Raw genomic sequence first — 26,113 nt, 5'->3', positions numbered from 1 at the left:
CCACAGCCTTTGTTAGTTCTTATGATGATAGTCAAGTCTGTACCATGGCAAAGATGGGGCAGAGACTGAAGGAATAGCCAACCTTCGGCTGGCCCGACTTGGGACCCATTCCATGGGCAAGCACCAATCCCTACACTATTAATGGTCCCCTGTGATGCTTGCAGACAGGAGCCTAGCATAACTGTCCTCTGAGAGGCTCTACCCAGAGGCTGACTGAAACAAATGCAGACATCCACAGTCAAACCTTGGACTCTTATGGAAGAGCTGGGGAAGGACCGGAGGCCCTGAAGGAACTCCACAGGAAGACCAACAGAGCCGACTAACATGGACTCCTGGGAGCTCTCAGAGACTGAGCCACCAACCAAAGAGCAAAGAGCTTACACGGGCTGGAGCGAGGCCCCAGCACATATCCAGCATAGTCTCCTTGTGGGTGTCCAAACGACTTGAGCAGGGACTGTCCCTAATCCCGACTGTGGAATCCATTCCTCAAGAGGGCTGCCTTGCATGGCCTCAGTGGGAAAGGATGTGCCTAATCCTGCAGAGACTTGATGGGTGTGGACACCTTCTCAGAGAAGGGGGAGGGGGATGAGGGAGGGACTCTGTGAGGGGTGAAGCAGCGCGGGGGGTGGGGGTGGGGGTGGGGGAGGGAGAGCAGCGTTTGAGATGTAAACAAAGAGAGAAAGAAAGAAAGAAGAAAGGAAGGAAGGAGAGAGAGAGAGAGAGAGAGAGAGAGAGAGAGAGAGAGAGAGAGAGAGAGAGAGAGAGAGAAGAAAGGAAAGTTTAAAAAAGAGGAACGGGAAAGGAAAGAGAAAAGGAGATCCAGTGTTAGATTCGGACTGGTCTGAGCTTGAACTCTACCTCTGCCCTGAATGGTCACTGTAAAACCTAGCTATTCCTTCACAAGAGCCTCAGTTTCCTTGGAGTCTAAGCCACTAATCAATTTACCATTGGTGAGAAACATGGACGCTACCATCGCAAGCACCCGGGTAAATCTCCCGGACAGACCCATAACTAGTCTCTTGAATTGAACGGAAAGAGCATGCGCAGAGCAGAGCCAGCATTTAAAGGGGTCTTTGTACGTTTCATCACCTAACAGTGGACATAGTCGACTATAAAGGGAACCGAAAGGATAAACAGCTAATAAATTAAAAAAAAATAAAGTTTTGTGCATCTTCATGCTGGTTGACTACGTTTTACCTCAGCTGCTGCTTTTATTTCTGAGTGAGGAGGCACAACCGATCTCTAAAGCTAACAGGCTAATTTCAGACATGGAGTATATCCATTGTGCTGTTAGCTATTCTTTAAAAAAAAGAAACTTGGCTTTATAGGACTTCCTCTTTGTCCTTTAAAATAATCACTCTAAATATTTTCCTTGGCATTTCCCCAAAGAAACAAAACAACTGAGGAGGGGGGTAGGGAGGAGCATTATGGAAAATGTTCTATGAGAACTTAGCTGTTTTAGACTTTTTAAAAAATTTCCTGGCCAAGTTTAAAACCATGAGGTCTAAACTGGATAGTAAACGGAAGCTAACGTGGGACAAAGAGGACCTGGTTGAAACACTGTCACAATTCTTGTGTTGACGAAAGTATTGTTTTCCCCTAGTAAGTATGTATCACACACAAAGAGCAAACAAAGCAATGTCTTACAATTCTGTGGCGGAGTGCCATCTGCCAAGGACTTGATCATATGCTGACGGTGTGTGAAAAGATTCTCAAGGCTGAAGCACTGTTTAGCTGTTTAGATTCTACAGTGTACATCATCAGTGAGGCAGACTGTGGGGAGGGAGTCATGGCGTGCTGAGACAATCAAGTCCAAGGGTAGCAGGCACCCACAAACTGGCTTCCTTACTATCGGGGTGGGTGGGAGACTTGAGAGCCACAGCCCAGCTACCCCTGCGGTGGAGTGAACTTACGGAGTATTTCCAACTTCACCTCTTAACTTAGCCCCTCATCCTTCAGCCTTATCAAGGATGATTCAGTAATTATGACCTTTGTCCTCCAAGCTGCAGTTTCCATGCACTGGCCTCACGTGATCATCTTGTAATCTAAATCCCCTTCTCAGGGCATACAGTTAAAGGAACTTTCCCCAGTTCAGAGGCTACAGGACTTAAAGAGTTATCCAAGTGGATCTGTATACCTTGTTTTTACAAAGCCCAAGCCCTCATAGTATTCTACTTCACTTTGAGATCTGGTATCTGCCGGCCTGAGTCAGACTTCTATTTTGATGGCATTCTAGAGATGTTTTTGTAGAGCTGCCCCTCCCCCAACTGCTTGCACAGGTAAGTAAGTGTATGCAAGAGAATTGGTCCTCCATCAAAATGGATGGACTATCCTTTAGTAGTCAATCCTCATGTCAGATAATTTCACGTCTCATGAAACCATCCTATGACACTTTTGAAATATTTATTATTATTATTATTATTATTATTATTATTATTATTATTATTATTATTAGTGTGCGGGAGGGTGTAGGTGTGTGGATCCTGGTACTGGAGTTACAGACAGTTGTGAGCTGTCTAATGTGTGTGCTGGGAACTGAACTCAGGTCCTCTGGAAGAGCAGCCGGTGCTCTTAACCTGGGAACCATCTCCCCAGTCCCTTTCTCAACATTCAAACACGTATTTATTTATTATTTAACTATTCCTTCACGAGAGCCTCAGTTTCTTTGGAGTCTGAGCCATCAATCAATTCACCATTGAGTAGGCACACGGACTCTATCATCGCAGCACCCAGGTAAATTTCCCGGGTGCTGCCGACACCTGTTTGCTGTTACTCTGTGTGCTCAGACACACAGCTGGACGATGAGATCATGACTTCTAGAAGGGGTGTGCCTAGCTGTGGCCAATGTGCCATGTGTCTCTCCTGAGGGTGGGTATTTATGAATCACCTTTGACTTTTCTTCACTCTGTCCCTTCCTTATTCGGACCTCTCAGCCCCACCACCACAGTTGGGATTTAAGTCCTGTGAGGCACTTTGACATTGAAGTTCCCTCCCCTTATTTTGATTTAATTCTTTGAGAATATTTTATATTGTGTTTTGATCATGTTTACCCTATTCTTCCAAGATTCTCCCCATCTCCTACCTTCCCAACTTTGTATCATTCTTTTAAACCTCACCAAGTCCTGTTTGCACTGTCCATTCACTCTCAGATGTGTGGCCTTCTGCTGCTGCATGGCTGACGGCCACTCTCTTAAAGAAAAGGGACTCACCATCTCCAAGCAGCTTGCTGGCCTCTCCTCACTCTGTGTATAAAGGTGAGAAAAAGGCATCGGATGCTGGAACTGGAAGTGCAGGTGTCTGTGAGCCCCCTCGCAGGGTGCTGGGAACTGAGCTCCAGTCCTCTGACAGAGGAGCCAGCACTCTGAGGCTCTGTGTCATACCCCAGCCTCAGGGACTCTGGGCTTCACCCTTACAATCCCACTACAACCCAAGAAGTGTCCAAGTCTTTTTATTTCTTAGAAGTGAGACTGTAGAGACTAGGGCTAAGGAGTGTGGTTAACACTTGATAACTATTTGAGGAAAGAACAAACTGACAATAGCCTGAATATTCTGTTCTAGAAAACAAATGCTTTCCAGGTGTGGTGGCACACAGGGTTAATCCTATCTACGTGAGAGACAAAGGCAGGAGGGTGGCAAGATCAAGGACTGTCTGGGCTATGCTGTCTATCTATCATCTATCTATCATCTATCTATCTATCTATCTATCTATCTATCTATCTATCTATCTATCTATCTACCTACCTATCTATCATCTATCTGTCATCTATCATCTATCATCTATCTATCTATCTATCATCTATCTCTGTCTCTCAGTCTCTGTCTCTCATACACACACAAACACACACACTCTCTCTGTCTCTCTGTCTCTGTCTCTCTTATACACACACACACTCTCACACACACAATACACACACACACTCTCTCTCTCTGTCTCTTTGTCTCTCTCACACACATACACACACAACTCTCTCTCTCTCTCTCTCTCACACACACACACACACACACACACACACGGAAGAGAGAGAGAAAATCCCTGTGGCATCCTGTGGATTCCTGCAGCCAGCCAGACCCTTTCTGGCTATGGCCCCTGTTTCCCACATGACTCATTAAAGAAGGAAGTGAGATCTTCTTTAAGTGGCTCATATTTGCAGTGAATGAAAGCTGTGACTTCGTGACAAAGCCAACATAGCCTTCAGTGCTTATCTAGCTTCTTAAAGGCCGGGGATCGGCCAAACCCCCTAACGGTCTCTGTGACCTGCTCTTCCAGGAACAGCAGTAGTTTGCCATTGACCTTAGGTCTTCTTCTGCCATTTCCGAAGCCGTTTGTCTGATTCACATCCTCAACAGGACCTTTCACACGTTCCATTTTCTGTGCATCGATGTGAGGCCGGATTTGCAGGCTTGTCAGCTGCGCCACGATGCAGAGATGGGACTTCAGTGCTCCCATCATCTGTCCTCCCCACACCTGTCTTCTTGGGAGGATGTCAGGTTCTTGACTCATGCAACTGACTATGGCTCTGGTTCAGAACCAAGGTCTTTACTTTCAAAGTGATTTACCTGGTTCAGAATTCTTTGGGGATCATGTCTACAGAGGGTGTTTTTTCCAATAGCTCTTTAACAGTATCTTCAACTCTACCCTTTTCCTCCACTAGAATGTCTGTGCCCAGGGACCATGGAGTGTCCAGGGCAGCTGCTCCTCTTAGTGGCAGCCAGCAGACCGAGGTGACAGAGTAGGGTCTTTGGTTTCTCTTTGTGAAACCTGGTCAATCTTAACACTAAGAGGGAGATGAGGAGGAACGGTGGCCACTGGGGCTGATGTCACCGGGAAGGAGGGGCAACGAGTGTAATGACAGGAACAGAGTTGGAACAACCATTCAGCTTTGTAGTGTGGGTGACAGAGTGCTCCAAGCATGGTTGTGTGACACATGGAAATAGGATGTATTTCAGAGAGGGAAAAGCAGCAGGATCAAATAAATGGTCCAGACATTTGACTGAACAAAACTAAGCGTAGTGAGGTGATGGGGCTAGGGGTTCTGCGTGGCAAGCAGTAGAACTTGCTTGGACTATTGAACTGAAACAAGCTTTGAGAGGCACTTTAAGTAGGAGTGATGGTGTGAGCGACCCACAAGAGCCCAGGAATGTACAAATGTGTCATCTGGCCCCTGGCCCCCCTCTCTCTCTTCCTCTTTGCTTCCCAAATGCACAAGGCAAAAATCAATCCCAGAATGAAATAAAAACACTCATAACAAGTGTCCAAGGCGGCCGGTGTTTATTAAGTAAGGCCCTGGACTACATTGCAATGGGGAGAATGATAGCAAATTGAGGGTAGCGTTCTTTAGAAGTGTGTAGGGGACTGGGCCTTGGTTTGGTGAGAGAAATGCATGCCTGAAGTGCACAAAGCCCTGGGTTCTAACCCGGCATTGCCTAAGTTAGCTATGCCAGCACAATTCCTTCACTCAGGAAATTCAAAGTCATGCTTGGCCACATAGGGAGTTCCAGGTCAGCCTGTACTACAGGATCTGAAAAATGTGAGTTCCTTTTTATTATTATTATTATTATTATTATTATTATTATTAATGAAAATATTGGGTGTTTATTTTGCTATAGAACACATTTCTGCAGTTTGGTATTAATTTCCATAGCCTAACATTTTCGATCCTGTATCAATCCTATAATAATTTAATTATTATTTCATTATATAGAGGATGCTTTTTTTTTTAGACAGAAGACGGTATCTCACTATATAGCTCTACAGCTCCAGGAATGGCCAGGCTGGCCTCTAACTTACCTCTGCCTCCTGAGTGCTGGAAATGGAGCGGTGTGCCACCCTATATCGCCCCAGCGGGTGTATCTTAAATAAATTACCTACTAGAATTAATTAAAATTATATTTAGGAAAAGATACTATGGACAATTCAGAATTGAAAGCTTAATATCGCAAGGTGTGTTTAAGTCACAGAATGAAACATCATAGCACAATTTAACTTATTTCTATGATCAGTTCTAAGTGTCACTGGAAAAAAACTTACTGTAAAAGGCAAATTATGTGGTGTTACCAGCAATCAAAACATGGATAGCAAAAACAGTGTGAGAGTAGCACGCTCGCTAATGCTTACTCCAGGGGAGAGTCTGATGCCTGAACATAAGTCTGTAACACATGAACTGGGACGTGCTCCCCCGAAGGACAAAAACAAGGAGCTGGTAGAATTGTCCAGTCATTGAGACAGTGAGCAGAAGTGATAACCAGAAGTCCAGCTAGTATTGCTTGCTCTTGTCCTCTTCATCCTGTCTGTCTGTCTGTCTGTCTATCCATTCAACCATCCATTTATTCATCCATCCATCCATCCCTCTATTATCTATCTATCCATCCATCTGTCCTATCATATATATATGTATATATATATTCATCTATCCATTCATCATTTATCAACTATCTATAATGTCTATCATCTATATCCATCCACTCATCTAGCACCTATATCCTATCTACCTACCTATCTATCACCTATCTATCTAATCTATCAATCTATCAATCATTATCATCATGAGATAGAAATAATGATTGATAGATTAGATAGATAGGTGATAGATGATAGAAATAAATGAGATATAGATAGATCCTATCTATCTCTCATCTGTCCATCCTATCTATCGTCTATCTACCTATCACCTATTTATCAAATCTATCACCTATCTACCTAATCTATCTACTATCTCTCATCTATCTTTCTAATCTATCAATCATCTATCTATATCTTATTTATTTCTATCATGTACCACCTATCTATCTAATCTATCAATCATTATTTCTACCTCATTTATCTATATCATCTATCTATCTATCTATCTATCTATCTATCTATCTATCTATCTATCTATATCTACCTACCTACCTACCTACCAACCTATCTATCAGTCGGTAATCTTTGGTATATCCCAGGCTTGTTTGAACGCCTTGCCCATCAGCCTCTATGTGCTTGGTTCCTGGCCTGCCTCAAAGCCTGGCAGGCTTCCTTTCCATGCCCTTCTTTCATCCACACAGCACTTTGCTTTTATTTCTTATGGTCTGACACATGTTTTGCTTAGTCTTGTAGGTGGTAGCCTTGGTTTGTCTTACTTGCTCACATCTTCCAATATTTCTACAGTGAACCTGTTTAATTACAGTATATGACCTTAACAGGAGATATTTTAGTGATAATTTCTTTTAAAGATTCATTTTTATTTTTCTAAATGTTTGCCCGAGCATGTGTATGTGGTGTAGTGTGTGCACCTGGTAGCTTCAGAGTCAAAAACGGCATCAGATCTCCCGGAAATGGAGTCACAGACACTTGTGAACCCCCTCATAGGTTCTGGGATTGGGGTTCAGTACAAGCGCATCAAGCACTCTTAGTCACTGAGCCATGACTCCAGTCTCAATAATAGTAATACATTTTAAAACTCCAAAGCACAATTTCCTTTTGTGTATTTCCATTCAAACTATCTGTCTCCTAGTTCCCAATTCTCTGCCTGACTTGGTATTTCCACATTCTGAACACGGTTCTGAGTTTCCCTGTTCTCGAACCACACACGCTCTCTTTTCTTGTCCCCCAAAGCTTGCTATGCAGTTACATGCCATTCTGAGGCTGTAAGACCAGTCCCAGGACCCTTCTAGGTGCCACCTCTCTCTGGCCTTGTAGGTCCCTGGTAGTGGTACGTTTTGGCCCTGGAAGCTGGCCAAGGCTGTAAGGACCTTCCAAGAAAATGACTTCATTCTCATCTCCTCTGGGGCATGCTGTGCTGGGGTCAGCTTCTGAACACCAACTTCTGGAGGCCAGGAGGCCATGGGGTGCTGAGTTCAGCTGAGCGGCCAGTGCCTTTAGGGACAGCATGAGGAACTCCAAAGGCACCAGCCTGCCGGGCTGACGATCCTTTATCAGATAAGGACAGTTGCTACAAACACTGATTACTGCAAAGGACTCAAAACCAGCCCTTGGGAATCTCGAGAGTTTATTCAAGAGTTACTGGGGCCAAAAATTACCCAGTGTGATCATGGCTCGCATCTGTAATCGCAACAATCTAGAAGCTGAGCCAGGAGGATTACTGCGAGTTTGAGTTCAAGCCAGGGTGTCAAACCTTCAGCCCCTTTAAAAAAACATTAAAATTAATTTTAAAAATTTAAGATTCATCCCTTCCTGCCTGATGGGAAGGTATTGTGGAATGTCACATACATGACATATCTATATCAAAACCATGCGTGCATGAGTGTGTTTTTGTGTGTGTGTGTGTGTGTGTGTGTGTGTGTGTGTAGCTGGCTTCTAACCCGTTATATATCTGTTTCTTGCTTTAAACTCCCTGTATCTTTCTCCCAAATGCTGTCATTTAAGAACACTGCCACACCCTGCCTTCAATAGATCTTGTTTTAAGCAGGTTATTTCAAGAGTTAATTATATCTATACTTTCTGAAAACAATGAAACAAACAAACAAACAAACGTACTGTTGGTGTCGAAACTCGGAATCAAATTCAAAGTTTGGGGTGCTCAGACAAGTGCTATTGGTCTGTCAGTCTGGAGCAGCAGGCAAATTTCCCGGGTCACTGGAGGAGTCTGCCCTGCTCCTGACCATCAAAGTGAGACACACTTGCTTACTTAGCCTGGTGGGGGGTTGTTCTGCCTAGAGTGAGCCAAGCCTTCAGTTCTCAGTCCCGCTGGGGGCAAAGCTGGGGGAACGGATGGCACTTCTAAATCTATTTCTTGGTGGCTAAAGCAAAGGCTGCCTGCGGAGCTGGCACTCTGCGTGTTTTCCTATCTGATAACCCTCCTCTCTAGGGTCCGGGAGTCAGTTTGTACAAGTTCCGCTATCTTGTAGAGCCACATACGGTGTGAGTTTGGCACATCTTCGCTGTGCTTACCCATAGCCATAGCTGAGCAGCTCCGGAGGGGTGGGGAGGGGTGGAGGAGCGTCTGGGGGAGGGTGATCCTGCGTGGGGATGGCGGGAGAGATGGAGGGTCTCAGGTGGGGATGATCCGGGTGAGGGGGGTCGGGGTGAAGAGGGTCCTGGATGGGGAGGGTCTCCCGCCTCAGGCGACGCGTCCCGGGCTCCTGCAGTTTCCTGCCTGGGCGCGGCAGTGTCCGCCCTGGCCCGGCCCGCAGCTCAGCGCAGCGCAGTGGAGAAACGCGATAGGAGGCAGCAGCTGGCCTCCCACCACCCTAAAAATAATCCACTCGCCGCTGTCTGCTGACCCGGGAGGAAAACTTGTCATCCCATGGAGTGTGTGAGCTCCTCGGCTTGCTCCAGAGAGATCCTCAACCGCTTTGAGGAGTCAGTGACTGTAAGCTGTTGATTTTGATTTGTTTTTTTTCCTCAGTAAAGGCATTCTCTATTTCTAGGATTGGGGGACTTGCTGGAGAGGAGAGCGTGGGGATCAGGTTTCCAGTCGGACTTACACAATCCTGCCGGCTGGAGTCTAAACCTACTGGAAACAGGGAAAGGTGCCACTGATTTAATACAGAGAGACTTTCTTAGCCATTCCCTTCACAATTCATGCAGCAGCTTCCTGTCTACTGACATTTGTTACTCTGCTCTGTAGGAGTTCTGTGAACTTGTTTGAAATTTACATCTTCAGACTGTGCGCAGGCGGTTGGAAGGTAGATCAAGTGCACCAGTAGGGGGACTAAGTTCCTGAGCCAAAGTCAAGGTAATTTATTTATTTATTTATTTATTTATTTATTTATTTATTTATTTATTTATTTAATTTATTTGTTGATTGATTGCTCCGTGTTGATTGCAGTGTCCAAAAACGATCTTATTTGTGGAGGGGTCCCAGCACATTGCTTTTCCTGTGTCACAGAACGTCATAGCCCCTGAGGGCTAACTGCCTGGATAATCTAGTAAATTTAATAAACGACTAGATAATCAAGTCAGTGATCATCTTTGCTAGGAAATTTCCTACTTGGATCTGCACAGAACATGCCAGACAGCTAGCTAGATAGCCAGACACATCTACTTATTTCGTGAGGTCTCCAACTGAGCAAATTCAGTGACATGGTTGCAGCATTTGCTTTGGTGGGTGACACTTGACATCCTGCGAGTGTTGTGGCTAACAACTGCCTTAGGTGCTTTAAGGGATGGCTAAGTGCTGAGAAACTCAGGGGTGAGCTGTTCCACATGCAAGGAGGAAAGCTTGGCTGGCACTGTCAATGGGTCACAATTGACAGCTTCTGCTGGGGGACCAGGGAGGTGGCTGCTTCTCAGCTACTCAGAGTCTAAGTTGGAAGCTGGAGGCTGGTAAAAGTAACTTGCAATTAGTTCTTGATACATTATTATATTTTAGTGTTTTCTTCGGTAGAAGTATCAAAAGAGTTGATAGATGAGTTACTAGAGTTCTGAACTGATACTGTGTCTTATAAATACCAGGAGGCACGGAGAACTCCTTTCTCCTTTGTATTCTGTTCTGCAGGCCACCCCACAGACAACATTTCACTGCTGATCTGTTTTAGAGTTGGTTCCTTCCAGTTCCTCATCCCTAACGACTGTTGTATATACTTGACTGTTTTGGAGGATTATGGACATAGGGAGAAAGTGTTCAGCTTTCCCTACTCCCTTTCCTCCTTGTTGTGGCTTCTGTGCATGAACTGAGCCTAGTCAGATACAGGGGAAGGTCACTGGCAATGGATGCCAGGTGACAGTTTGGCCCTCAAGATCAACAGTGTATCGCCTTCCTCAAAGCTCACAGCAGCCTGCACCACAGATGCTATTTGAAAATTTCAGGGTTTATTAGAAGGCTGGGGTATAGTTTGGTTTGTAGGGTGAATGTCTGACATTATGAGGATCTGGATTCAAATCCTCGAACAACATGTATAGGTGCACACACACACACACACACACACACACACACACACACACACACACACATCTCATTATCATCATCATCACCACCACCATCATCATCATCATCTTGGTTCAATATCTCTTATAGCTACAACAGCTAACATACCATCTGCAGTAAATTTCCTCTTTCCCTCCTTCTGGTTGGTGATGTAGCTGGCTATTACAACCTTCTTCCTGGACAGTGGCTTTAGAAAAAGGAATCTAAAGGTCAAGGGGGGGGGGAGTAGAAGAGATGTCCAAAGGAAACATCGACATCTGTATAAGGAGCAGAGAGAGTGGGAGCCAGGGCAGGGCTCGGAGGCCACAGCAGAGGGAACAGAATCTAGATGCTTTTGTGACCTGTCATCACTGGGCTGGGGATGGAATGCGTTGTTCAGTGGTAGAGCATTGGCCAGCATGTTCGATGCCTTGGGTTTGGTCTCCTGCGCTGCAGAAACAGATAGACAGACAGACAATCAAGTAAATGACAACGTTTCATTTTATCTTTTCACTGAACAAGGGAATAGTCTTAAAAAATCTCATTGCTAGCTGCTATTTTCTGATTGATTTTCTACCTTTGTCAAAATATATCTACTGATGTACACATAAGAACATACAAGTTTTGCTGTAACTTAAAAAATTTCATTTTTTACCCTCCCATATCAGTTTTATATAGTGATAATGATTTACCGAATCTATGGTCAAATCTTGAGTTTATTTTAAAAAATATGATTTTTATATCAAATATATGGTCAAATCTTGGGCTTTTTACTATATATATATATATATTAAAAAAGATCTCAAGTTGAAACTCTATCAGTGACTTATCAAAATGGGTTTATCAACTATAATATGTGTAAGGGACTGTACACAAATGTTTGGGCTACAGTCACACAAGCTTTGCAACCAGTTACTTATATTATAATGTAATGACTTTTTTTTTTTATTAACTTGAGTATTTCTTATATACATTTCGAGTGTTATTCCCTTTCCCAGTTTCCGGGCAAACATCCCCCTCCCCCCTCCCCTTTCTTATCGGTGTTCCCCTCCCCACCCTCCCCCCATTGTCCCCCTCCCCCCAACAGTCTAGTTCACTGGGGGTTCAGTCTTAGCAGGACCCAGGGCTTCTCCTTCCACTGGTGCTCTTACTAGGATATTCATTGCTACCTATGAGGTCAGAGTCCAGGGTCAGTCCATGTATAGTCTTTAGGTAGTGGCTTAGTCCCTGGAAGCTCTGGTTGCTTGGCATTGTTGTACATATGGGGTCTCGAGCCCCTTCAAGCTCTTCCAGTTCTTTCTCTGATTCCTTCAACGGGGGTCCTATTCTCAGTTCAGTGGTTTGCTGCTGGCCTTCGCCTCTGTATTTGCTGTATTCTGGCTGTGTCTCTCAGGAGCGATCTACATCCGGCTCCTGTCGGTCTGCACTTCTTTGCTTCATCCATCTTGTCTAATTGGATGGCTGTATATGCATGGGCCACATGTGGGGCAGACTCTGAATGGGTGTTCCTTCAGTCTCTGTTTTAATCTTTGCCTCTCTCTTCCCTGCCAAGGGTATTCTTGTTCCCCTTTTAAAGAAGGAGTGAACCATTCACATTTTGATCATCCATCTTGAGTTTCATTTGTTCTAGGTATCTAGGGTAATTCAAGCATTTGGGCTAATAGCCACTTATCAATGAGTGCATACCATGTATGTCTTTCTGTGTTTGGGTTAGCTCACTCAGGATGATATTTTCCAGTTCCAGCCATTTGCCTACGAATTTCATAAACTCGTTGTTTTTGATAGCTGAGTAATATTCCATTGTGTAGATGTACCACATTTTCTGTATCCATTCCTCTGTTGAAGGGCATCTGGGTTCTTTCCAGCTTCTGGCTATTATAAATAAGGCTGCAATGAACATAGTGGAGCACGTGTCTTTTTTATATGTTGGGGCATCTTTTGGGTATATGCCCAAGAGAGGTATAGCTGGATCCTCAGGCAGTTCAATGTCCAATTTTCTGAGGATCCTCCAGACTGATTTCCAGAATGGTTGTACCAGTTTGCAATCCCACCAACAATGGAGGAGTGTTCCTCTTTCTCCACATCCTCGCCAGCATCTGTTGTCCCCTGAGTTTTTGATCTTAGCCATTCTCACTGGTGTGAGGTGAAATCTCAGGGTTGTTTTGATTTGCATTTCCCTTATGACTAAAGATGTTGAACATTTCTTTAGGTGTTTCTCAGCCATTCGGCATTCCTCAGCTGTGAATTCTTTGTTTAGCTCTGAGCCCCATTTTTTAATAGGGTTATTTGTTTCCCTGTGGTCTAACTTCTTGAGTTCTTTGTATATTTTGGATATAAGGCCTCTATCTGTTGTAGGATTGGTAAAGATCTTTTCCCAATCTGTTGGTTGCCGTTTTGTCCTAACCACAGTGTCCTTTGCCTTACAGAAGCTTTGCAGTTTTATGAGATCCCATTTGTCAATTCTTGATCTTAGAGCATAAGCCATTGGTGTTTATTCAGGAAATTTTTTCCAGTGCCCATGTGTTCCAGATGCTTCCCTAGTTTTTCTTCTATTAGTTTGAGTGTGTCTGCTTTGATGTGGAGGTCCTTGATCCACTTGGACTTAAGCTTTGTACAGGGTGATAAGCATGGATCGATCTGCATTCTTCTAAACATCTAAGGGCAATTTCTTTTTTCCAACAATTTACCTACTCTTCTCTGTGCCACATTATTTGTCTTGTTTTCAGGAGAAATGTCATGTCCATTACTAAATTAATTACCCATGGAAAGAAAGACAGGTACTGTTAATTGATGCAATATTAACTTTTAATTAACTCGGAATCCAACAGAGATATGGAAAAGAAAGTCTGGTGAGGTTAAACTCTTAAACCGCTATTTGTTTTCAATAGGAAGAGTTAAAGATCAGTTATCTAGGAAAATGGGTGGTCAGCTGACAGAGTGGGAAGCAGGGATTATAAATCTCACATGTGGGTGTGGATCCCAAGTTGTCTACTGGTTGACGAATGAATGAATTTATCTGAAGCTTAACACAGTACACCGTGAAATACCCCAAACATCACCGTCCTCATGGACTTGTTCTGAGGACTTCTGATAGCACATGGGCTGCATTGAGAACTAAGCAGACACCAATTAAGTAGTAGGTTCCACACAAAGGTTTTTAGATGGCGGAAAGACAAGTCAGGGTCCTAGGGTCTTGCTTTGATGGAGCAGAGCCTCGAGGCTCTACTGTCTTTCCAGCATAGCAAAGAGGAAGATCTACTCAAAACCAAAACCAGAGCAGGTCTGTGCTCACACACAACGAACACACAATGCACACAGGGTAGCAGCTACAGTATTCGGGGGTTCTCTCTCTCTCTCTCTCTCTCTCTCACACACACACACACACACACACACACACACACACACACACGGTAGCAACTGAAGCCTTCACAGTGACTGACCCAAAGTCCCATGTTTCCTGCCCGTCTTCACCTTTCATTACACTGGGACACTGATCTCTAACTCAGCAGCTAGCTTTTGTCTCAGCTTCTGCAGACTTTAGGAACATGTCTAGTGGCTTTTTCCTAATAGTCAGAGGGTTCAAATGCACATCCACTGATGAAAAGATGTATAAATGTGATAGAGTCTGTACCATGGAACGGTCTTCACCTCAGTGCTTAGGTAACGCTGAGAAAGTTCATTAGGTCTGTTGAGAGGGCTCAAGAAGTAGAGCCTGTGACTGCTAAACCTGATGACTTGAGTGTGAACATGTAATCCAGATGGTGGAGGGAGAGAACTGACTCCTGTAAGCTGTCCTCTAGCCTCCATATGCCTGCTGGAGCGAGGGGTGGGGTGGGGGCGGGGAGGATGCACGTGCACACACACACACACACACACACACACACACACACACACACACACACACACACACTACAAAAAATAAAGAAGAGAAAATAAAGTATTTCTTTCTTAAGGGGGGAGAAGGAAAAGATGGAGGGAGGTAGATTAAAGGATACTAAGTTTCTTTGTGGATGATGAACTTTTCTAAAATTAGCTTGCTGACAGCTCGGCTACTCTGACTACAATGAAGCTGTTGAATTGCACACAGCCCAAGAGATGTCTGAGGCCTTAGGAACTTGTCAGGAGCTGAATTCAGTGTGTCTTAACTGCTTGTCACTATCATTCTTCAGGGAGAAGCAGCTTCTGTTCACACTATTCCGTGCCACAGGAGAGAGAGATGTTTCGGTCATCTCTGCTCCGATGGGCACGGCGAGGGAATCTTTCTGGGTGTGTGAATGAGCGTGGGAAAATAAGACAATTTCATTTTGTATCATTTTGGCGTTTCATTTACCAGTTTTGTTCCCTTTCTTCTTTTCCTTGCACACATGACCCTTTTTCTTCTTTGCCCGACCTGGGTCAGGTACGTGCTTCTCTGAGGTAGTGCTTCGCACACGTTTTTTATTTCTTAAACCATGGAAAATGTTTTACTGGAATGTTACGGAAAACCTGAAGTTACTTGACATGACTTTTGTTTTCTCAGCCACAAAGGTAAGGGGGATTAAAATTAAGCTGTGAACCCCTAGCTAACGTCACCGTATTAGGAAAGTTTTATACCAAGTCGGATTCTTCTCTATTCTAGGCTAATCAACTAAGAAGAAATGAGCCTTTCCTTCTGTGGTAACAACATCTCCTCCTACAACATCTACCATGGTGTTCTCCAAAACCCCTGCTTTGTGGACGCACTCAACCTGGTCCCTCACGTCTTCCTGCTGTTTATCACCTTTCCGATCCTGTTCATTGGTGAGTCATGACGGGCCCTGTGCACACAGCACCTCATGCTTCTGTCTTGCTGGGTACCGAGGTTCTCCATAGTGCTATGCGAGAGCTGCATTCCTGGTGAGGTCACCCTGAAAGCTGATGTGCGGGTTTGTGAGGACAGGGCAATGCTGTTCTGTGTGTTTTAATGGTACACACTTGCCGTAGAATATTCCCCAGGCCTGTCAGTGACTGTATATACCATCCATGCTGCATGCGCTCTGTGAGGCATAACTAAAGCATATGGGGAGCGTTTGCTCTGAGGCAGGATGGAAACAGGGTGAGACAGAGCACCTGCCCCCAGCCACAGGAGCAGATGAGCTGTCACAACTCCATCTTGTCGGCCCATTTGCAAAAGCAAGAGCCAGTGGCCCTGAGCACTCACCCGCAGAGTGACAGACTGTCTGCACCCCGAAAGGAGAGAGGTGGATTGTGTCTTAGGTAGTAAGAATTCTCGTGAAAACCATTTGGAAAGTTAGCCGGATGCTTGGCTAGAATCTGGAGTTCCATCACCTAAGCAGAAGGCTACGGCAGGAGGATTGCTATGAGTTCTAGACCGGCATGGGCTACACAGTGTTACCGACTCAGGAAACAAACGAAAAGGAGTGTAACTATACATCATTTAACCACTTATACCATTTATACATGCACACAAGCCAGTTATTGAGGGCGATTATGTATGACTTGTGAAACTTCCCGCAAATGACCGAAATGGATCATTTAACTAATTTCTTGTTTTTATTTTTCTGGAGGTGAGGCTCTGTTACACAACTCAGGCATGTGGAGCTTGATATGTATCCCACTATGGCCTGATGATGCAGCCCACTATGCCCTGATGATGTGGCCCACTATGCCCTGGTGATGTGGCCCACTATGCCCTGGTGATGTGGCCCACTATGCCCTGATGATGTGGCCCACTATGCCCTGATGATGTGGCCCACCTTGCCCTGGTGATGTGGCCCACTATGCCCTGGTGATGTGGCCCACTATGCCCTGATGATGTGGCCCACTATGCCCTGGTGATGTGGCCCACTATGCCCTGATGATCTTGCAGTCCTCTTGCCTGAGTCTCCTAGGTTGTGGGGGGTAACAGGCATCACACCACATCTGGACAAAAACTAGACCTGTCAACTTGTTAAACATTAACAATATTTCCATGTATACAACGACGAAGATTGCTGTAAGGTGAAGTACCTTGACAAAAGCAAGAGAGATAGGCTTGTTTGGCTAACCATTTCAGGTTAGAATCCGTCATAGTGGGCCATCCCTGCACAGGTTGTCCTGTGCTGTACGTGGAGGAAGGTGAGCAGGTTAGGGACCTGAGCCAGTAAGTGACATTCCACCAAGGCTTCTGCTTCAAGCTTCTACCTCGAGCTCCTGTCTCGGCTTCCCTTGATGGAGGAGCACAAAGTATAAGATGAACTAAAGGCTTTCCTCCCCGAGTGGCTTTGGGTGCAGTGTTTATTGTAGCATCAGAGAACTCAACCTACATAGGTACCACAGGTCCACATTCCCGCAGTGATCGAAGAGTGTCTGTTACGAAGTATACAAGGAGGCCAGGATCACTCTCGGCACCTTGCTCTTTACGTTCAATACATGTTTAGGGACTGAATAGTGTAGGGCCAGAGAGGAGAAATGCCAGTTTTTAATGTAGTGGTAACTGTAACAGGTATAGAGCTAATAATTCACATTGCGACAGACCCTTAGCCTCTAACTCCTCCCCACTTAATGCAACCACAGAGGCTGGACACAAGGATACAAGAATAGAAAGACTAGAGTGGACCCTGGCCGTGGAACACGATGGAATGTTTGTCTACGACATTGACTTCTTACCTAGATCAGTATCATCCTAGGGAAATCGTGACGTCACAGGAGACTCACAGAGCTTTCCTGTGAGAGGTGAAAGAGCATAGGCCACAGAACGTGGTAGCAAAGCTTACTTTCTAGTTCTGAGTTAGGAGCCTCTGGAAGCATTAAGCCTCCAGTTGGGTTTCTTACTGGGGTGCTGCTGGGGTTCCCTTTTCTAAACAGAGCTCCTCTCTTGCAGTATTCATGGTACAAATCCTGCTTTGTTTTTGAAGTACATCGTATATTTCTGTATTCAAAACTGAAAAAGAAACAGGAGGGCAAAAAACAAAGGTGGGGTTCCCTTGTAGTATACCTAAGTGATGTGATGGTACTCCCTCCACCTACAGTTTGGGGAGGAAAACCTTAAAATTTGACCAAGAAGTAATTACCATTTTTTTCTTCTGTTGTGCACTTAGCATGAGCTGGTAGTGTCCTCAATCCTTCCCAAGCCGTGTATGCATAACTAAACATTTTTATTTTGGTTTACTTTAAGTTGTGCCTGTATGCACACACACCCATGTGTATGTGATGCCCAAGGTAGTCAGAAGGTCAGCTGGAGCTAGAGTTACAGGCAGTTGTGAGCTGCCTGTCTGGAGGGCTGGGAACAGAACACTGGCCCTCTGTGACATCAGTATGCACTTTTAACTGCTGAGCCATCTCTACAGGCCAGTGTCTGCTTTCTTTGAGAAAAGCGTGGTATGTTTGTTGAACAGTGCTGACCCAGCCAGAGGGGATCATTTTCTCACATGATGCACATATGAGTCAGGTCTAGGGAGGCAGCTCAGTGCACCAGGCCTTACTGCGCAAGCATGAGGACCTGAGCCTGAATTTCCGGAACCCACAGAAAGGAAGATGTGCACATGTATGACCTCACCACTCCTGTGGTGACGTAAGAGGGAGACAAGGAAAATCCCCAGGAGCTCACAGGTCAGCAGTGACCAATAAGAACCCTTGTCTTACATGAGGTGGAAAGTGAGGGTTTCTATATGCACATCACGACACACATGTACTCACACATACATGTGAACGCATACATGAACACATGTGTACACAAAGATATGAATGTGATTCACAATTGACTCGAATATGTCCCATTTTTTTTACCACCAAATATGTCTTTTCCGTTAGTCCCCTGCAGGTCTCATGTTTTAAAAGATTATAGATGCTGGTTTCCTTTTGATATTATCATTATTCATTCGTCCTGTCTGGCTAATCAAAGGTGTCAGAGCATCCGTTAAGATCACGTTATTCTCAGAGGCAGAGAATCAAATCTGAATGATATCACATGAGTTAATGTGTGCATGCCCATGGTGCTGTAAACCAAATGTAAACAGTCATTTTTTTTTTTTTTTTGGTTCTTTTTTTTTCCGGAGCTGGGGACTGAACCCAGGGCTTTGCGCTTCCTAGGTAAGCGCTCTACCACTGAGCTAAATCCCCAGCCCCGTAAACAGTCATTTTTAACATAATGAAAATAGACCAGCGTTTCCATCGGTGTGAGGCACTGGGGTTCAGGATGTTCCCCAAAGCTCACAACATGCAACAGTGTGAATTATACCTGTGTTTATACCGGCCTTCATGTTAATCACTTGTCTCTCAGGATGGGGGAGCCAAAGCTCAAAAGTGCAAATTCATCACAACACATGGCTTCATTTTCCTGGACACAACCTGAGATGGATTCTGACGTTTGCACTCCTGTTCGTGCATGTCTGCGAGATAGCAGAAGGCATTGTTTCAGACTCGTAAGTGACTCGACTCATCCAGTGTCTTACCATGGGACCTCAGGCCCCTAGACAGATAGTAGCCAAGAGCACATGACCAGACTTAATTTCGGGGAAGGGATCAGATCGTGACTTATTAGCAGCAGTCACTGTCACTCACCATACAGGATAACCACGAGGGGTTTGCTTTTGTTTTGTACAAGTCTGTATGACGTGTGTGTGCTCATGTGTGTGTGTGGGGTGTGCATGTGAAGGTCAGAGGAAAGCCTGTAGTGTTTGTCCTCATGTCTGCCTTATTGATATGCGAGTCCCTTGCTTTTGCTTCTGCCAGGCCAGCTGGACCCTGAGCTGTCTCTGGTTCGCACTGCTCCTTATGAACCCTGGGGCAGTGGGGATGCAGATGTCTGCTACCCTGCTTGCTGATTTACACAGGTTCTGAGAAGTTGGGCCAGGTCCTCACACGTGCACACAAACCCTTTCCCTGTGGAACGTTCTCCATGGTCTCTCTGGGCTTCTCCGTCCCTGTTGTCTTGCTACATAATTTCTCTGACAGATAGTTTTAGATCTCTGTGTCTTGTGCTCTGTCAGGTGCTTTCATGTATCCTTGTTCCCTTATCCAGAGAGTTCTGTCCTTTGACCCAGTTTAATGAGCACTTTATCTTTAAAAACAGGTATATAGAATGCATATTTATACTAAATATCTTTATATGCATGTGTCTCTCTTGATGTTAACTGACTACAGCTCTAAGAGCTATCGTTTATGCTTTAACATAGTCACCAGTTCTCAGAGACCCTCCTTTATTTTGTAAAGAAATAGACATAGAGAGGAAGGCATTTAGGGGGCCAGAGACCCATTAAGACAAAGAAACTCAAGTAAAGGATGAGACAAATTTAGTATCAGTATTCCCGTGAAGTCATATTTCTAATGGAATTTTGTCCTTCGTACAAAAGAAGTTTATATTAGGAAGTCAAATAAATGAGTTTTACTTATAAATGCAAATATAGTCTATTTTTATCTCACATAATAGGAGAATAAACTCAGGTAATAGGAAAATATTGGTCATGTGCTTAGGTCATATTTATTGAAAGATTCATGTGGAACCCTGTATGGTGGCACATGCCTTTAATCCCAGCACTGGGGAAGCAGAGGCAGGCGGATCTCTGTCGGAGGCAGACTTGATCTACATACAGTAGTGTGTATATACACTGAGTGAGTTAGTACATGACATAGCGAGGTGCTTCGAGGACAGCTGCAGCTTTTCTGTGTCACACTCCCTTAAATACGTCCTTTCCCCTGTTCTTTAAGCATTTACTTAATTTGATCATTAAGTTACTTCAGCAGGTCTGCCTTGATGCATAATTTGTATATCGATTTATATATCGACACACGTAGAACGTTTGGTGTACGTTCACTTCTGTAAGCACTTGAGGATAATGCTTCATCGTGTGTAATCGTGGTTTTCGCTAGGATAAACGCTTTCAGCACAGTTGGTCTGATATCTTTGCTCACACATCTCTAAGCAGCTATTATTGCAGTCTGGCTTTAAACATCGCTGAGTAAGTTCTCAGGCGAAGGTTGCGAACAGAATGATGAACTCTCTAGAACAACGTGCTTCAGACACCAACACCGTTCTGCTCTCTCTAGGCAACGGGCGTCCAGGCATCTCCACCTTTTCATGCCGGCTGTGATGGGATTTGTCGCCACCACCACATCCATTGTGTATTACCACAACATTGAAACATCAAACTTCCCTAAATTACTTTTAGGTAAGTATTCTCGTAGGTTTTCTGACCATCCTCCCTCAAAGAATCGTTCAGTTTCTTTTCCACACAATAAATAAAAATGTACTGAGGAAGGCCGAGAGTGAGAAGCCTGGAAAAAACCTAATTCTCAGGAGTCTCCCAGAGTGTGGGGGTGGATATACGTTAAGGTACCCTAAGCTGCGACCATTCCATGATCCCTCCGATAAATGTCTCTGCAGTGTGTTGTTCTGGGGAGAATGAGAGGGATGTGCTGGCCACAGGGACATCAGGAATTGTTTTCTAACAATCTGAGCTCTTGCAGATAGTGGGCCCATTAGCATGACATTCTGTATAGCTCCACATCTCCCTGTGCCTTGGAGTCTTGAGACACCTTCCAAAGGCCTCTCCCATCCTCTGTTGGTGCCATCCTCTAAAGCTGCTGGTGAGTCCTCAGACAGCTCCTTGCCGCAGGGTGAGCATTGTAGCCCATGGAAAAGCCCACAGTCAGTCCGGAGGAACAGCTCTTCAAATCTCAGCCCCTCCCTCCTGCCTGCAACAGAGCTAAGGCTCTCTACTTAGCCTTCGCTGCTCCTTTGACCTCCAATGAACTTTGACTTTCTAAATTGGCAACCAAAAGGGAAAAATTCAAACTGTATGACTAAGTTACGGAATAAAAAGGGAAAGGAAGTGTACAGTTAAGTGGTGTACCTAAGGGCTCGAAGTCAACGTTGGAGCACAGTTGTTATGTACGTCTAAGCGAGGATGAGATTTTATTGCTGAGATGAAGGACTGAGAGAACTAAAAGATACTTTCCCTTGTTTTAAGAGAAACACTTGATATCAGAAAGAAATGTTTATTTTAAAATCATGAACTCGTAATTTTGTTTCAATCACAAATTTATGACGAAGTCTTCCAAACCTGAAGAAAACTGAAAGAATTACACAAATATTCATTTGCCCACTACCTAAAAAATTTCAATTTTGGTCTTACTCTGTTTTAGACAAATCTTTATTTTTGTTCTTTATTCATATATATGTATATATTGACATACATATATATAGTTTATTTATCTATAGCTGACTAACTATATATAAAACTAACTATATATTTTGTATATATGACATACATGTATTCTAACTAGAGTTAGATCTTTGTCTACAGTTCGTGTGAACTAAAATTTGCATACTCTGTTTTAGACAAATCTTTATTCTTCTATATATCCATGTATACATATATATCCATATATTTTTCCATTCTTTATCCACACATATATTCTAACTAGAGTTAGATCTTTTCTACAATTCTTGTGAAGTAAAATTTGCATACTTGAGACCAAGAGGCCCTGAGTTGTCAGATGTGTTCACCATCCTCCCGCCACCATGCAACCCTCAGCCATGCATGCATTCTCTGTCCCTCTCAGACTACTCTGACTTTCCCCTCATCTGCACAGAGAAAATATCTATCCTGATTTCCTCCACTGCATGGAGACGGGCTTGTTCTCTGGTGGTGTCACACAGATTGAATCAAACAAGTTAGGCTGCTCTCTCTCAGCATGACCCTGGGAGGCTCAGTAGCAGTCCACTTGCACTGGGTTTTGTTTTTGCCATCAACTGTTGTGTGATATTTCTCTGTACAAACATGTCACCTTTTCCCTGTGCTATTGATGTATACCTAGACTGAGTCATGAGTCGTCATGAAAGTAAAAGGGCTGTTGTGAAGAGTTTTGTGAATGTGTTTTAGGGTAAAAACCTCAGGAGAGATTGCTGGGCTAGAGGACAGGCAGAGGTATATGCATATATATGCTCATTTTAGTAAGAAACCAGCAGAAGTTGACCCAAATCACCTAACATTTTCACTAATGGTATGTGGCATCTTCAGTTCCATGTGGACACAGCCTCAGTGAGCTTGGTCCACCTAACGTAGCCATACTGGTGGGTGTCCCTCAGTCACTCACCGTGACTTTAATGACCATCTTCCTGGTGGCTGGTGCAGAGTGTCAGTTGATGACTTCACTGGCTCGTATCTCTGTAAAGTGTCAAGTTGCCGTTCTCTTCATCTTTTCAGAGTGGCTGTTGATGTGTCTTGTTCTATTTTTAGCCAGTTGTATTCTAACTTTCGGTTGTAGAATTTATTCTCTGAGACCTGAATTTGGAGCATCCGAACTCCTTTCTTTAACCGAGTCTCTTGTCAAGCAGAAAAATTTAATGTTGGTGTGTTACAGTTTACCTAACATTTTTCCTGTTGCTATTGCTTCCTGTGTCTTAAGAAACATTTACTATCTTGTGTGTTATCTGATTAAGTCTGTTGTTTTAATTGGTCATCCTCCTCACAGATGTAGACTACAGAGACAAAGCTTCCTCTGTTCCCACCACAGGGTGTTCATTATTCTTCTTTGTCTAACCTGGCCAGAGAATTACTGATCTGCTGTGATCCTTTGGAAGAGCCAGCTTTGTCTGTGCTCCGGAATACGCTCCTTTCACTGACCACTTTAGGTGGTGTCCTTTCCCCTCTCTGTGGACTGCCTTCCTATTTTAGATTCTGTTCTTTCACCTCCTTTCCCTAACCTTTAAGGTAGAAACACCGATAGGGGACCTTCCCAGAACATCTAAAACATCTAAAATTATAATATTTATTCTTAGTTTAGTTTTTTCTTAGTTTTCACATCAGGTAATAGAATTTTTGTTGCAATTCAGTTGGGATAATTTCTAGTGTGTATAGAAATTATCTAGACACATCTTCTACATGGGCTAGACACGCTTGGTTTAAGCGTTAGGGGATGTCTTGGTAGCCGACTGAATAGAGAATCTCAAAGGTGACTGTACTGCGTCTGTGCTCCTTGTCTGTCATAGTCTCCTGAGGTCAAGGAGGACCCAACAAAACGACAAGGACAAAAGTTCAAAGTCAGCTTGTCCTGGGCTGACCCTCCACCCCCTGTCATCACTTGGCTCGCCGTATGACGAGAGAATCCAGATGACCCATGCTTGAACTCAGAGCACGTGGAGACTGAGAGATGAGAGGCATGGGAACTGTTTTGAAATGCTAAGTTTCTGTCATCCACTAACCAAGTATTCAGAGGTGACAGACATCGTTCTTGACTTTTTTTTTTTAAAAAATAACACTTTTGTCTTAAAATTTTATTTTATGTGTATGAGTATTTTGGTGGCACGTGCTATGTACCGTGTGTGTACCTGAGGTGGAACTAGATCCTATGGAACTAGAATTACAGATGGTTGTGAGCTACCATATGGGTTCTAGGACTCGAACATGGGTCCTCTGGAGGAGCAGCCAGTGCTATTAACTTCTGAGCTACCTCCCTAGTTCCATTCCTGACCCATTCCTTTTGTGTTTGAGGTAGGGTCTTAACGTGTAGTTCATGTTGAGCTCATATTCTCGTCTGAGTCTCCCCAACTCTGAGATTGCAGGCGTGCGCCGCCATGTCTAGCTTTATTTTAAAAACTTAATTACGTTATGACTTGAATGAAATCATGCTCTGTATGGTTTCTGTTGTTTTGTTTCCTCCCTTTTTCTTGTGCCTGTTTGTGTGGTATACCTGTGTGTAGGCATGCTCATGTGTGTGTGAGTACCTGTGTGGACAGGTACAGATGCATAGGTGTGCACGTACATATGTGTAGGTACCTCTGGTGGATGTTAGGAATTATCCTCTTTGCCCTTCTACCTTAGTCCCTGAGGCAGGGTCTTTCATGTTCTCCTGCACAACTGCTATGGCTGGACCGCTTGCTCCAGGGTCCTCTGTCTCTGCCTTCTGGGTGTTGGAATGACAGGCGGTTCAGTGAGACCTCTCAGCCCTCACATGGTTCTGGGGAACTGAGACCCAGAACTCACACTGGCTGCTTGTGCAAGAATTGCCTTGACCACTGCCTATCCTTCTCCTATTTTAATTTTATTATGCCTCCTTTCCTAATCACCAGCTCCACGGTCAGTGAAAGTGGAGTACAGTCTGAAGGTGGTGAGTGGCTTTTATGAAGCCAGATTTAAATAATTTCACAAACATCTGATAATATGAGATGCTTGATCGTGTCCAGTTCTTCAAGTTCTCATTGGGGCCTTCACAATTTGGTCATTGAAAAATAGGCCCTTTTGCCACTGTTGGGGACATTTTCCCTTCCAGCGAATATTCCTTCTTGAAGTCTGCTTGTCTTGGAATTAACAGGGTCTTACTTTTCCAGCTTTCATGTTACATTTTTCCCACCACTTATTTTTAACCTGTCTCCAGTATTGAAGTGGATCTCTTAGGCAGGAAATCATTTGGCTTGCTCTCCCCCCTCCCTCAATCTAACCTTATTTATACATCTTAAGCTAAAACATAACCTGACATATGTTTAGTTCTGATGCTAATGTCCAGTTCTGCTTCAGTGAGGAAGGGTAGAGCCCCTTTAACCACTCAGGCTCTACTAAGTCTTACCCGACTGGATTGTTTGTTGTGTTTTGATTCCATTTTTACCCTGTATTCACGTGTAATGACCCATACGGAGTGGACTACAGTCTTTTCCAAAGAGGTGTATGGAATCTCGTCACTCATAACTCACATTTGTGGCATAGTGCTGGCTGTGGTAGTGAGGTGTGAAGAGTTCCGTCCGTCTTTTATATGACTAGTCAAGGACAATGGCTTTCGGGTCCTTGCTCTTCTCTGTTTCCTTCAAGCAGCTGTGCTGGCTAAGACTATTTGTTTAAGAAGAATCACTTTCCTCTTGAAGGTGAGCTGGACAGCAGAAGTCCTGCCGAACAGACGGATACATCCCAAGACCATTCATTCCCCACAAACAATGATCTGCACACACTGAGAACAAGCAGCCCACCTCACAAACAGATTACACAGATACTGACTTGCTAATTCTTCACAGAACTGAAGGTCTTAAGGAACAAGTTCAGAGACAATACCACAGACTCATATAAACCCTGAAGGCAAGAGGTTATCCTTACCTCTCCTTATGGCTTTCCACCTATCACACATGATTCGAGTGGAAGCCGTCAATATTTCTAACTTATTTTTATACTTCAAATGGATCATGTGATCAAAGTGTTGATATGCTCCAAAGCAATTCATAGATTCAATCAAATCCCCAAATCAAAACCTTAACCCCATTCTTCTCAGATCTGACTGAATTAAAGATATCAAACTATTGAATAAGTGTTGAGAAGAAAAAT

General features: G+C 44.1%; 1 protein-coding gene across 9 annotated transcripts in view; it reads left to right on the top strand.

Annotated features, from left to right (window-relative positions):
- Positions 1-8,676: 8,676 nt before the first annotated feature.
- Positions 8,677-26,113, top strand: part of Abcc9 (ATP binding cassette subfamily C member 9) — a 123,990-nt gene continuing 106,553 nt past the window's right edge. For 2 of the 9 annotated variants that reach the window (XM_063285618.1, XM_063285617.1), the window contains exons 1-5: positions 9,079-9,468; positions 9,567-9,674; positions 15,463-15,623; positions 19,084-19,225; positions 20,850-20,971. In XM_063285618.1, coding sequence (XP_063141688.1) covers positions 15,482-15,623; positions 19,084-19,225; positions 20,850-20,971 — 406 coding nt within the window. In that variant the 5' untranslated portion in view covers positions 9,079-9,468; positions 9,567-9,674; positions 15,463-15,481. Of the gene's footprint in view, positions 8,856-8,957; positions 8,992-9,078; positions 9,469-9,566; positions 9,675-15,462; positions 15,624-19,083; positions 19,226-20,849; positions 20,972-26,113 lie in introns of those variants that run through there. The other 7 variants (XM_039107122.2, XM_039107123.2, XM_039107124.2 and 4 more) reach the window with 5 other exon arrangements.

Source organism: Rattus norvegicus, chromosome 4, assembly GCF_036323735.1.
Source record: "Rattus norvegicus strain BN/NHsdMcwi chromosome 4, GRCr8, whole genome shotgun sequence".
NCBI classification, from domain to species: Eukaryota; Metazoa; Chordata; class Mammalia; order Rodentia; family Muridae; genus Rattus; species Rattus norvegicus.
This window is presented reverse-complemented; position numbering and strand designations above follow the sequence as displayed.